General features: G+C 47.5%; 1 protein-coding gene across 6 annotated transcripts in view; it reads left to right on the forward strand.

The window, feature by feature from the left end:
- TMEM25 (transmembrane protein 25) overlaps positions 1–12761 on the forward strand; it is a 267147-nt gene extending 254386 nt beyond the window's left edge. For all 6 annotated transcript variants that reach the window (XM_069947901.1, XM_069947902.1, XM_069947903.1 and 3 more), the window contains 3 exons: positions 10750–10850; positions 11024–11092; positions 12178–12761. In XM_069947901.1, the coding sequence (XP_069804002.1) occupies positions 10750–10850; positions 11024–11092; positions 12178–12251 (244 nt within the window). In that variant the 3' untranslated portion in view covers positions 12252–12761. The remainder of the gene's footprint in view (positions 1–10749; positions 10851–11023; positions 11093–12177) is intronic.
- The last annotated feature ends 1173 nt before the right edge of the window (positions 12762–13934 follow it).

A 13934-nucleotide genomic window follows, 5' to 3' on the forward strand; every position in this document is an offset into this window, starting at 1 on the left:
GAGGCTGGGGTGGCAGGAGGGAGAGAGGCTGGGGTGACAGGGGGATAGATGCTGGGGTGACAGGGGGGAGGGAGGCTGGGGTGGCAGGAGGGAAAGAGGCTGGGGTGGCAGGAGGGAAAGGGGCTGGGGTGGCAGGAGGGAGAGAGGCTGGGGTGACGGGGGAGAGAGGCTGGGGTGATGGGGGGACAGGCTGATGTTGCAGGGGGAGGGAGGCTGGGGTGACAGGAGGGAGAAAGAGTGGGGTGACAGGGGGATAGATGCTGGGGTGACAGGGGGAAGAGAGGCTGGGGTGGCAGGAGGGAGAGAGGCTGGGGTGGCAGGAGGGAGAGAGGCTGGGGTGGCAGGAGGGAGAGAGGTTGGGGTGACAGGGGGATAGATGCTGGGGTGGCAGGAGGGAGAGAGGCTGGGGTGGCAGGAGGGAGAGAGGCTGGGGTGGCAGGAGGGAAAGGGGCTGGGGTGACGGGGGATAGATGCTGGGGTGACAGGGGGGAGTGACAGGGGGAGAGAGGCTGGGGTGACGGGGGAGAGAGGCTGGGGTGATGGGGGGACAGGCTGATGTTGCAGGGGGAGGGAGGCTGGGGTGACAGGAGGGAGAAAGAGTGGGGTGACAGGGGGATAGATGCTGGGGTGACAGGGGGAAGAGAGGCTGGGGTGGCAGGAGGGAGAGAGGCTGGGGTGGCAGGAGGGAGAGAGGCTGGGGTGGCAGGAGGGAGAGAGGCTGGGGTGGCAGGAGGGAGAGAGGCTGGGGTGGCAGGAGGGAGAGAGGCTAAGGTGGCAGGAGGGAGAAAGGGTGGGGTGACAGGGGGATAGATGCTGGGGTGACAGGAGGGAGAGAGGCTGGGGTGATGGGGGGGGAGGCTGGGGTGACAGAAGGGAGAGACCGGCTGGGGTGGCAGGAGGGAGAGAGGCTGGGGTGACAGGAGGGAGAGAGGCTGGGGTGACAGGAGGGAGAGAGGCTGGGGTGGCAGGAGGGAGAGAGGCTGGGGTGGCAGGAGGGAGAGAGGCTGGGGTGGCAGGGGGATAGATTCTGGGGTGACAGTGGGATAGATTCTGGGGTGACAGGGGGATAGATTCTGGGGTGACAGAAGGATAGATTCTGGGGTGATGGGGTGGACAGGCTGATGTTGCAGGGGGAGGGAGGCTGGGGTGATGGGGGGACAGGCTGATGTTGCAGGGGGAGGGAGGCTGGGGTGATGGGGGGACAGGCTGATGTTGCAGGGGAAGGGAGGCTGGGGTGATAGGGGAACAGGCTGATGTTGCAGGGGGAGGGAGGCTGGGGTGACAGAAGGAGCAATTGGGGGGGCACGGGAAACAGCGGGGCGCACAGGGATAAGCCGCGGCAGTGGCAGACTGGTACAGTACAGTTACAGGACGGGAGTGAGCTTCCGGCACGGACAGGCTGTAATTCACCGGCCCGGAAGCTCACAGCTGCAGCTCCTCGGTGCCCGGACTTCCCTCCTGTTCGACGGCGGACATGTGAGAAGGAGACAGGGGAGAAGTCCGGGCACCGAGGAGCTGCAGCTGGGAGCTTCTGGGCTGGTGTATTACAGCCTGTGTGTGCCCGAAGCTCACTCCGGCCCTGTAGCTGTACTGGATGGGCCCTGGCTGGCCTGCGGTCTGCTGGACGGTTAGTGGGGTGGGAGGGGGGGCCAGTCCGACACTGGGGGAGGGGAGAGAGCTGCACACAGTTCTCCTGCCAACTCACTGTGCGGTCTCTCTCCTCCCCCGTTCTTGTGCCTCTTGCCGGGCTGGGACTTCAGGAAAATGGCGCCGCCACCCTGCCCAATGTACTTCAGCAATGAGCCTCCAGTGCAAGTGAACCAGACAGACTCCGTCAGTTCACTTCAATGTTCTGGAGGTGCCGTATAGTGTCTGTGTGTGTGTGTCGCGAAATGACGTCACACACAGACACTATAAACATGGCAGCCCCCTGTGAAGACATCAATGTAATTAAAAAACACTTAAGCCCTATGTAAAAATAAAAATAGAACACACTTACTTTTTCTTACTACCTTTTATTAAAAAAAAATTTCAAAAACATGACACTGTCCCTTTAAGAGCGAAATGGGTCCCTTTATGCGTGAAATTGGTCCCTTTAAGAGCAACCTGGGTCCCTTTAAGAGCGACCTGAGTCCCTTTAAGAGCTACCTTGGTCCCTTTAAGAGCAAAATATGTCCCTTTAAGAGCAAAATGGGTCCTTTTAAGAGCGACCTGGGTCCCCCTAAGAGCGACCTGGGTCCCTTTAAGAGCAAAATATGTTGCTTTAAGAGCGAAATATTTCCCTTTAAGAGCGAAATGGGTCCCTTTAAGCGTGAAATTGGTCCCTTTAAGAGCGACCTGGGTCTCTTTAAGAGCAAAATATGTCCCTTTAAGAGCAAAATGGGTTCCTTTACAGCGACCTAGATCCCTTTAAGAGTGAAATGGGTCCCTTTAAGAGTGACCTTGGTACCTTTAAGAGCAAAATATGTCCCTTTAAGAGCAAAATATGCCCCTTTAAGAGCAAAATGGGTCCTTTTAAAAGCGACCTGGGTCCCTTTAAGAGCGAAATGGATCCCTTTAAGCGTGAAATTGGTCCCTTTTAGAGCAACCTGGGTCCCTTTAAGAGCAAAATGGGTCCCTTTAAGAGAGAAATGGGTCCCTTTAAGAGTGACCTGGGTCCCTTTAAGAGCGAAATGGGTCCCTGTAAGAGCGACCTGGGTCCCTTTTAGAGCAAAATATGTCCCTTTAAGAGCAAAATGGGTCCTTTTAAAAGCGACCTGGGTGCCTTTAAGAGCAAAATATGTCCCTTTAAGAGCAAAATATGTCCCTTTAAGAGCAAAATGGGTCCTTTTAAGAGCGACCTGTGTCCCTTTAAGAGCGAAATGGGTCCCTGTAAGAGCGACCTGGGTCCCTTTTAGAGCAAAATATGTCCCTTTAAGAGCAAAATGGGTCCTTTTAAAAGTGACCTGGGTCCCTTTAAGAGCAAAATGGATCCCTTTAAGCGTTAAATTGGTCCTTTTAAGCGTTAAATTAGTCCCTTTAAGAGTGAAATTGGTCCTTTTAAGAGCGACCTGGGTCCCTTTAAGAGCGAACTGGGTCCATTTAAAAGCTAACTGGGTCCCTTTAAGTATGATCTGGGTCCCTTTAAGATCGACCTTGGTCCCTTTAAGAGCGAAATTGGTCCCTTTAAGAGCTACCTGGGTCCCTTTAAGAGCAACCTGGGTCCCTTTAAGAGGGATTTGGGTCCCTTTAAGAGCGACCTGGGTCCCTTTAAGAGCGACCTGGGTCCCTTTAAGAGCGACCTGGGTCCCTTTAAGAGCGAAATGGGTCCCTTTAAGAACGAAATGGGTCCCTTTATGAGCGACCTGGGTTCCGTTAAGAGCGACCTGGGTCCCTTTAAGAGCGAAGGGACCCACATCGCTCTTAAATCGACCCAGGTCGCTCCTAAAGGGACCCATGTGGCTCTTAAAGGGACGGGAGCCAAGTTGCTCTTAAAGGGATGGGACCCAAGTCGCTCTTAAAGGGACAGCACCCAACATTTATATTAAATGGAAGTCACTGGTAAAGGGGCGCTCCTTTCAAGCACTATGTATTTCCCTGGAAATGCAAATCTAGTTATAGTGCTTGAAAAGCACTATATTGTAATCCGTATTCTTCTTCTTCTTCCAGCTATTTTTCTGCGCATAATACAGCCCGAACCGCTTTGCGCACACACTCCGTTCAAACTGCGTTTCAAAGCCCTGGGCGGTGTGTCGTGTGCTATCTATTTTTCGTTTCGATCGGATTTGTCGTTTTTAAGAAATTTACGTTTAAAGACCCCAAATTTCCTATAGGAAATAATGGCCCATAGCAAATAATGGCCACACTCTAACCACTAACAGCCAATCACAGCACATATGCAAATAGCTGAAATATAGCAGCCAATAGGAACTCTAAGGTCTCATCAGGCAATGAATCACACCATCCACAGTCACAAGTCCACTATCGGCCAATAGAAGATGTAATTTATGGAAGGTCCTTAACGATTTTGTCTCACTGATATGAGTAAGATTGTCATGGTAACCGAGCAATGATCTTTACCTTTATAAGTACCCAGATCGCTCTTAAATGGTCCCATGTAGCTCTTAAAGGGATCCAAGTCGCTCTTAAAAGGACGGGACCCAAGTTGCTCTTAAACGGACGGGACGCATGTTGCTCTTAAAGGGACCCAAGTCACTCCAAAAGGTATGGGACCCATGTCGCTCTTAAAGAGACCCATGTCGCTAGAGCAACCTGGGTCCCTTTAAGAGCGACTCGGGTCCCTTTAAGAGCAACCTGGGTCCCTTTAAGAGCAACCTGGGTCCCTTTAAGAGCGATCTGGGTCCTTTTAATTGCGATCTGGGTCCCTTTAATAGCGACCTGGGTCCCTTTAACCCTTTAAGGACATGGCCCATTTTCGTTTTTACGTTTTCGGTTTTTCCTCCTTGTGTTTAAAAGGTCATAGCACTTGCATTTTTCCACCTAGAAACCCACATGACCCCTTATTTTTTGCGTCACTAATTGTACTTTGCAATTACAGGCTGAATTTTTGCATAAAGTACACTGCGAAACCAGAAAAAAATTCGAAGTGTGGTGAAATTGAAAAAAAAAACGCATTTCTTTTATTTGGGGGAAATGTGTTTTTACGCCATTCACCCTGGGGTAAAACTGACTTGTTATGCATGTTCCTCAAGTCGTTACGATTAAAACGATATGTAACATGTATAACTTATATTGTATCTGATGGCCTGTAAAAAATTCAAACCGTTGTTAACCAATATACGTTCCTTAAAATCGCTCCATTCCCAGAGTTATAGCACTTTTATCCTTTGGTCTATGGGGCTGTGCGAGGTGTCATTTTTTGCGCCATGATGTGATCTTTCTATCGGTACCTTGATTGCCCATATACTTTTTTTTGATCGCTTTTTATTACATTTTTTCTGGATTTGATGCGACCAAAAATGCGCAATTTTGCACTTTGGGATTTTTTTGCGCTGACGCCGTTTACCGTACGAGATCAGGAATGTGATTAATTAATAGTTCGGGCGATTACGCACGCGGCGATAGCAAACATGTTTATTTATTTATTTATTTGTTTACTTTTATTTAAAACCTGGGAAAAGGGGGGTGATTCAGACTTTTATTAGGGGAGGGGGCTTTTTACTATTAACAACACTTTTTTTTTTTTTTTTTACACATATACTAGAAGCCCCCCTGGGGGACTTCTAGTATATACACTGTGATCTCTCATTGAGATCTCTGCAGCATAGATATGCTGCAGAGATCCATGAGATCGGCACTCGTTTGCTTTCGGCTGTTGCAGCCGAATACAAACGAGTGCCGAGCCGAGGACGGCGCCATCTTGGACGCGTCCCCGGCCGGCATCAGTAACGGAGATCGCTCCTCCGGGACAAGGTCCCGGAGGAGCGATCTCCCCCACTAGACACCAGGGAAACGTTGCCTCCGGTAATCGGAGGCAGCTGTCAACTTTGACAGCTGCCTCCGATTAGCTAATTAGCGGGCACGGCGATCAGACCGTGCCCGCTAATAGCGGCGGTCCCGGGCTACACGCGGCACCCGGGATCGCGGCACTTCAAAGCGGGGCCGCCGCGCGGCCCCGCTTTGAAGTGCAAGTGAGGACATAGGACGTACCGGTACGTCCTATTTCCTTAAGAGGTTAAGAGCGACCTGGGTCCCTTTAAGAGCGACCTGGGTCCCTTTAAGAGCGAAATGGGTCCCTTTAAGAGAGAAATGGGTGCCTTTGGGAGCGACCTGGGTCCCTTTAAGAGCGAAATATGTTCCTTTTAAGAGCAAAATGGGTCCTTTTAAGAGCGACCTGGGTCCCTTTAAGAGCGACCTGGGTCCCTTTTAAGAGCAAAATATTTTCCTTTTAAGAGCAAAATGGGTCCCTTTAAGAGCGATCTGGGTCCCTTTAAGAGCGATCTGGGTCCCTTTAAGAGCGATCTGGGTCCCTTTAAGAACTAAATGGGTCCCTTTAAGAACTAAATGGGTCCCTTTAAGAGAGAAATGTGTCCTTTTAAGAGCGAAATGGGTCCCTTTAAGAGCGAAATGGGTCCCTTTAAGAGCGACCTGGGCGCCTTTAAGAGCGAAATGGGTCCCTTTAAGCGTGAAATTAGTCCCTTTAAGAGCAACCTGGGTCCCTTTAAGAGCGACCTGGGTCGCTTTAAGAGCGAAATTGGTCCCTTTAAGAGCGACCTGGGTCCCTTTAAGAGCGATCTGGGTCCCTTTACAAGCGACCTGGGTCCCTTTAAGATCGACCTGGGTCCCTTTAAATGCGATCTGGGTCCCTTTAAGATCGACCTGGGTCCCTTTAAAAGCGAAATGGGTCCCTTTAAGAGCGACCTGGATCCCTTTAAGTGCAACGGGGGCCCTTTAACAGCGAAATGGGTCCCTTTAAGAGCGACCTGGGTCCCTTTTAGAGCGAAATTGGGCCCTTTAAGAGCGATCTGGATCCCTTTAAGAGCGACCTGGGTCTCTATAAGAGTGATCTGGGTCTCTTTAAGAGCGAATTGGGTCCCATTAAGAGCTACCTGGGTCCCTTTAAGTGCAAAATATGTCCCTTTAAGAGCGAAATTTGTCCCTTTAAGAGCAAAAAGGGTCCTTTTAAGAGCGAAATGGGTCCCTTTAAGAGCGAAATGGGTCCCTTTAAGAGCAACCTGGGTCCCTTTAAGAGCAAAATATGTCCCTTTAAGAGCGAAATATGTCCCTTTAAGAGCGAAATATGTCCCTTTAAGAGAGAAATTGGTCCCTTTAAAAGCGACCTGGGGCTCTTTGAGAGCGAAATATGTACCTTTAAGAGCAAAATGGGTCCCTTTAAGAGCGACCTGGGTCCCTTTAAGAGCGACCTGGGTCCCTTTATGAGCAAAATGGGTCTCTTTAAGAGCGACCTGGGTCCCTTTAAGAGCGAAATATGTCCCTTTAAGAGCAAAATGGGTCCCTTTAAGAGCGATCTGGGTCTTTTTAAGAGCGACCTGGGTCCCTTTAAGAGCGATCTGGGTCCCTTTAACCCTTAGGGGACACAGCCAGTTTTCATTTTTCCCTCCTCGTGTATATAAGGCCATAGCGCCTGCATTTTTCCTTTGATCTATGGGGCTGTGTGAGGTGTCTTTTTTTGCGCCATGATGTGTACTTTCTATCGGTACCTTGATTGCGCATATACAACTTTTTGATCGCTTTTTATTAACATTTTTCTGGATTTGATGCGACCAAAAATGCGCAATTTTGCACTTTGGGATTTTTTTGGCGCTTACGCAGTTTACCGTGCGAGATCAGGAATGTGATTAATTAATAGTTCGGGCGATTACGCATGCGGCGATACCAAACATGTTTGTTTATTTATTTATTTACTTTTATTAATAACCTGAGAAAAGGGGGGTGATTCAGACTTTTATTAGGGGAGGGGGCTTTTTACTAATAACAACACTTTTTTTTTTTACTTTTACACTTATACTAGAAGCCCCCCTATGGGCTTCTAGTACACTGATCTCTCATAGAGATCTCTGCAGCATAGATATGCTGCAGAGATCCATGAGATAGGCACTCGTTTACTTCCGGCTGCTGCAGCCGGAAGTAAACGAGTGCCGATTAATGTATAAGCGGGCACGGCGATCGGACCGTGCCCGCTAATACCTGCGGTCCCGGGCTACAAGCGGCACCCGGGACCGCCGAGGTTCAGAGCGCGGCCACGCTCTGAACGTCCTTACCGACCGCAGGGCGTAAATATGCGCCCGCGGTCGTTAAGGGGTTAAAGGGGTTATCCAGCGCTACAAAAACATGGCCACTTTTCCCCCTACTGTTTTCTCCAGTTCAAGTGCAGTTTGCAATTAAGCTCCATTTACTTCAATGGAACTGAGTTTCAAAACCCCACCCAATCTGGAGACAAGAGAGGGAGAAAAGTGGCTATGTTTTTGTAGCGCTGGATAACCCCTTTAAGCTTCCTAAGCATATTTGGACATTTACATGACCAAAAAGATGAAGGCGTCTAAATATACAACTAACAATGAGGTTCTTTACTTGTACCCTCAATACCACGGATAAGCCATTGATCATCTAGAGCACTGCTTCCCAACCTTTTCCACCTCGGGGCACCCCTTGGAGAAAAAAATTTCCTCGGGGCACCCCTACTAAATAATAAACATTTCTGGCAACTTCCTTTCTCCCTCCTGTAGGCTCCCAAAGTAACTGCACTGTTTGTTGTTATGTGCAGTAAAGCGAGTAGGAATGTGGGATGCCCCCTGTATGTAGGATCCCCTGCTGTGTCCCCATGAGCTAATAATGCCCCCAGAGGTGGCCCCCATGAGCTAATAATACCCCTAGAGGTGCCCCCATGAACTAATAATGTCCTCAGAGGTGCCCCCATGAACTAATAATGCCCCCATGAACTAATAATGCCCCCAGAGGTGCCCCCATATACTAATTATGCCCCCAGAGGTGCCCCCATGAGCTAATAATGCCCCCAGAGGTGCCCCCATGAGCTAATAAAGCCCCCAGAGGTTCCCAATGAGCTAATAATGCCCCTAGAGGTGCCCCCATATACTAATAATGCCCCCAGAGGTGCCCCCATGAGCTAATAATACCTTCAGAGGTGCCCCCATGAACTAATAATGCCCCCAGAGGTGCCCCCATGAACTAATAATGCCCCCAGAGGTGCCCCCATATACTAATAATGCCCCCAGAGGTGCCCCCATGAGCTAATAATGCCCCCAGAGGTGCCCCCTATGAACTAATAATGCCCCCAGAGGTGCCCCTTTTGAACTAATAGTGCCCCCAGAGGTGCCCCCATGAACTAATAATGCCCCCAGAGGTGCCCCCATGAACCAGAGGTGCCCATCCTACTCACCTAATCCGCGCTGTGGCTGCAGGCAGAAGCTCTCCTCCTCCTCTTCTGGCTCCATCTTGCGAGCCGCGGGGTCGGGACGTCCGGCAGGCGTGATGACGTCACATCATCACGCCTGCCGGAGAGGTCACGTCCCGGCCTCCCATAGGCTGCTGGTATGAAGTGTCGGCAGCCTATGGGAGAGAATGTAGGAGCAGGATGCTGACATTTCCTGCTCCTACATTATGGTCACTTTAATGTTCCGCCCGCTCACTGTGTGGGCGGAACATCAAAGTGATCTGTGTGCGGCCGCAGCTTCTCGGGATACTTAAAGTGACAGCGCACATTTCCCACCGGAATCCCGCGGCACCCCTGGCGGGTTCTCCCGGCACCCCAGTGTGCCGCGGCACCCCGGTTGGGAAACGCTGATCTAGAGCATAGGTGTCAAACTCAGGCCCTCCAGCTGTTACAAGACTACAGCTAAAGATTTGGCTGTACAGGCATGATGGAAATTGTAGTTTTGTAACAGCTGGAAGGCCTGAATTTGACACCCATGATCTTGAGGAAATATTTTGTTGCAGAACATGGGCCAATGTTGACAACCCTTTAATAGCTCACGCATAAGGCTGCATTTTGTGTGAAACTACAATAGAGGCTTTAGAGACCCATAGGTAGAGATGAGTGAATTTATAGTAAAAACAAAGCTAATCACTTTATCTCTGTAATCTGTTTGTCTTCTGCCTTTTAACACAGTGCTGCTTCCCACTTAGGGAAAAGCTGGATCCTGTCCTAGGAAACTGGGAAAAATTTCCCAGGACTGGTTTTAGCTTTTCCTGGCACTAGAGGAGGAGCCGCAGCACAGCAGCACTGAGTTCAAAGACAGCAAGCTAATAAGAAGATTGCCAAGATAACAAAGCAATTCGGTTATTAGTGTAAATTCACTTATTTCTACCCATAGGGTTATATCGTACCTCTATATATTCATAACAATAAACAAAGAATTCATTAAAATTTTTAAAATTATAACTTTCTTGACTTTGCATCTAACCACATACTTTTAAAATAGATAATAGAGTTTAGTTAGGAAATAAAAATTTGTCAGTTCCACCACTACAAAATCAGTGGAGGCAACTGCTTCTGCCCATTTATTGTGTATGTGCTGTAGCTGTGGCTGTGAAAAACAGATGAAAGCTGGGTGTTCTGGGTGTATCACCTTATTCATCAGACATTGATGGCCCATTGAGTCGATAGGCCAGCAAGACAGCCCCATAGATTTACCCTATGCTGCTGTTTAAGTAACATGACAAGAAGATGGAGAGAACATGCTAAATGCTGTCTCCTGGTTCATTTTCCAGATTGTATGGAGTCTGAACAATCAGACCCTAACCAATAAAAACTTTTGATATATCAAATGTTTTTTCACCTGGTGACAGCGTCCATTTAAAAATCAAAGCTGGAATTCAAATAGTTTCCATAGCAATAAAATTTTTAATGCTAAAACCTTCTTAATGAATTTAATTGTATAAATGTAAAAGAAAGAAATCAACCAGCGCAGGTAAGACACATCAACATAAATTTATTTTGACATACAGAAAATGTGTATAATAAAATGTTTCCATCCCCTCCACGTGGAAATTAAGATTTTTGTTGTTGATTATTTTTATTTTATTTTTTCCAATGAACAAAACAATGCACCATGCATGAAACAAAAGGGGCTTCTATTGAATATACTGAGATTTGTCTGAACTTTTTTATAGTAAAAGTCATTGGATAAGAAAGCAGATCTTGTGGGTTGCTCAAAAGAAGATGTCTGTATGTGCTATATGTGTATGTATGCAAGTATTGTACTGTGTGTTCATATTTTTGTCATAGTTAGTATACAGCTTGCTTTTGAATGTTCTCTAAATATATTACAGCACATCCAACAACATGAAGCTCAATAACAGCTGTCTGCCTCGGGAGCACATGTCTTTGCCATCCAACTTACAGCTCAATGACCTGCGACCTCAGGTAAAAGGTATGTACCTATTTTTAATTGTTATTGATATGGTTCACTAATTTCTCTTATAAGCTCTATATTATTTGTCACTAAACTTTATTTTTTCACTGCATTGGCCAGTTGAAAATGAGAAGACAATATAGTGGACATTTTTGTATTTTCTACTATATCTAATAAAGTCTGTGCCACAGGGTCCAGAAACTCTGCATGTGACACACAGGAGGATGTATCTGCGCCCAGCGGCACAACTAATGAGTCATGTAAGTAATATCACATATATTCATACCTACAAACAGGAAACTGAAAGAAAAGAAAACCTGTATAAAGCTTTTAACAGGGTCTTAAAGGGGTATTCCCCCCAAAAAATTTTTTTGCATTTATAGGTTGCCCACCCATAGCTTTCCATCTATCCAATATAAAGTTATTATGGATTCTGCACAGTTTTCCTTTTATCTAGATGCATCCACCCCCACCGAATGCATAGAATCATCAAATCTCAGTCCAACCCGACACACTCCCTGCTTCTGGCCCCAACCCTCCGTGTCGGCATCACATGTCCTCCGTCTCTTCAATGGGCTGGTTTCTAGCCCAGTCCACTTAAGTGAGTGAGGACACTGACAGCTGCTGATCTCCCAACACAGTGTCTCCCAATACCCTCCCCCTAGGTCACCCTTGTGCCCCCCCCACCCCTGAGCTCACCTGTGGCGTACCCCCCGCCCCCCCCCCCAGACTCACCAGCAGCGGCGGGCTCACGAGCAGCAGGGACTCACCAGGTCACCAGCAGCGGCGCCCCCCCCCTGCACTTACCAGCAGTTCTGCTATATCGCTCAGTCGGCTCTGCTATGCCGCTCACTCAACTCTGCTATATCTTGTGCATATCCATGTCTTCCACATAGCCTTAGGGCTTTATCCAACTTCAGCAGCCACCGCTAATCAAATGCCGAAAGTTCGGGTTCGGATGGACTTGAGCATGCTCGAGGTTCGCTCATCTCTAGTCCTGATCTTTTTATATCACGTAATAGAGTGATATGCAGGCAGTTGTAACCTGCAAAAAGGGAAGGGATTCATGGGAGTTGTTATTCTATACACTGGTAACCCTGTCTATGGCCCTAAGCCTTGGCAGTACGAAAATAGGTGCTATACATAGCAAAGCAAGGTGATTATACATTGCACAATTCAATGATTATTAAACGGTTTGTGTACTCTTTAGTAACTGTTCCCTCTACCTCCACTGGGCCATATGGGAAAAAAAGATTTTTCAGTTTGGACTGCCCCTTTAACCTTTGTTTATTTATACACAGACCATTTCTTACTAACACAGTGCTCGCTTGTCTCCAATCTGCAGGGTTTGACAGATTTCCTCTTGTGGGATACATCTATAAAGCATCAAGTGTAAGCAGTGAGGAGATCTGGCTGTAATTGTCTGTTTGACAAACAGACTTTCTTCCAAGTAGTAGCTGTGATATTTGACCAGTCACTGGAGAATTGTATTATCACATCAATCAACCAGTCTTGAATCAACTCCAATTCTAATCCAGCATCCTGCTTTGTGAACCAATGCAACACAGCCCAAAGTGATTTCATTTTAAGGGTAGCTTCACACATACCGTATCGATGCGTATTAAACTTGCGAGTTTTGATTTTCATGTGAAAATCAAAACTTGCATGTAAAAATCGCACCAAAAACGCAGCGATAAAAACGCAGCGTTAAATACGCAGCGATACGGTACGTGTGAAGCTACCCTAAGGCTACATTCACAAGTTCAGTGTTTTTCCTGTTCTGTGATTGTGGTTTGCTAGCTACCTGCGTGATCCGTGCAATACCCTTCCATGTTGTCATCTGTTTTGCATCCGTGTCCGTGTTTTTCACTGACTGGTTAAAATTGTAGTGTAAAAGTTCAAATAAAGTTTAAAAAAAAAAAAAAAAAACTTAAACTAGCTTACCCAACCCCTCTAGAAGGTCTATGCTGCCTTCTACTTTCTGCTTCAGTCATGTGACAATTTGTAGGGGGGGAAAAAATATTGCATCACATTCATGTTTTGCACGGTTCACAGATGTACATGAAGGTCATATCTGTGCAAATCCGTGAAAAACAAGGATCTCATTCATTTGTATTGGGCAACCGGTCCGTGCTTCCATCCAAGTAATGACATGTCCTATTTTGTAAGGGCACAGGTCTTGGACCCGTGCAATCACGGAACGTCTGAATAGCCCAATACAATGCAATGGGCTGTGAAATTGTCCGTGCTTATGGAAAACTTCACGGAACATATAAATGCAGGCTAAGGCTTATCATGTAGAATGATTTAGGGTGTGTTCACACGTACAGGATCTGCAGCAGATTTGATGGTGCAGATTCAAATCAAATCTGGGCCATCAAATCTGCTGCAGATTCAAATCTGCTGCAGATCCTGTACGTGTGAACGCACCCTAAGGGCCCTATTCCACAGTAACTATAATCGGCCGGATCGGCCCGATTCAGCCGATTATCATTCGGTGAAATAGAGAGAACAATCAGCCGATGATCGTGTCATCGGCTGATCGTTCATTTAGGGCCAGGCTAAAATCATCGTTCCCCCACCGCGCATCGCTACGGTTGAACAGCGGTGCGTGGCGGGCGACCGACGATTTGAGAAGAAACAGCAGCAGCATCATCATACATTATACACAAGCCGTGCAGCCAGGTAATGTATGATGCTGCAAGGACATCGGTAACGATGTCCTTGCAGCCCTCGCTCAACGATCATCGGGCCATGGAATAGGCCCAGTAAACGAGCGCCGATCTAGCAGATCGCCGCTCATTTACATCGTTGATCGCGCCCTCCTCGGCCCTTGGAATAGGACCCTTAGGCTGTATTTAGTTAGTGCTACTATAGGTACTTGCTTGGGCTCAAATCATATTTTTACATACAATGTGCAATACATATCTGGAATAAAAAAGAAAATTCTGGACATTATCTGCAGAGTCTCCATAGACTTCTCTGCCAGGAATGTATGCTTTTGCTCTACATTAGCGGTTTATAGCTGTATATTTGGATTGTGCTGTGAGTTACAGAAGTTTTCAAGACAAAACATCAACTGGAAATAAAAAGACAACAATT

The sequence above is a fragment of the Dendropsophus ebraccatus genome, chromosome 12 (assembly GCF_027789765.1).
Source record: "Dendropsophus ebraccatus isolate aDenEbr1 chromosome 12, aDenEbr1.pat, whole genome shotgun sequence".
NCBI lineage: Eukaryota > Metazoa > Chordata > Amphibia > Anura > Hylidae > Dendropsophus > Dendropsophus ebraccatus.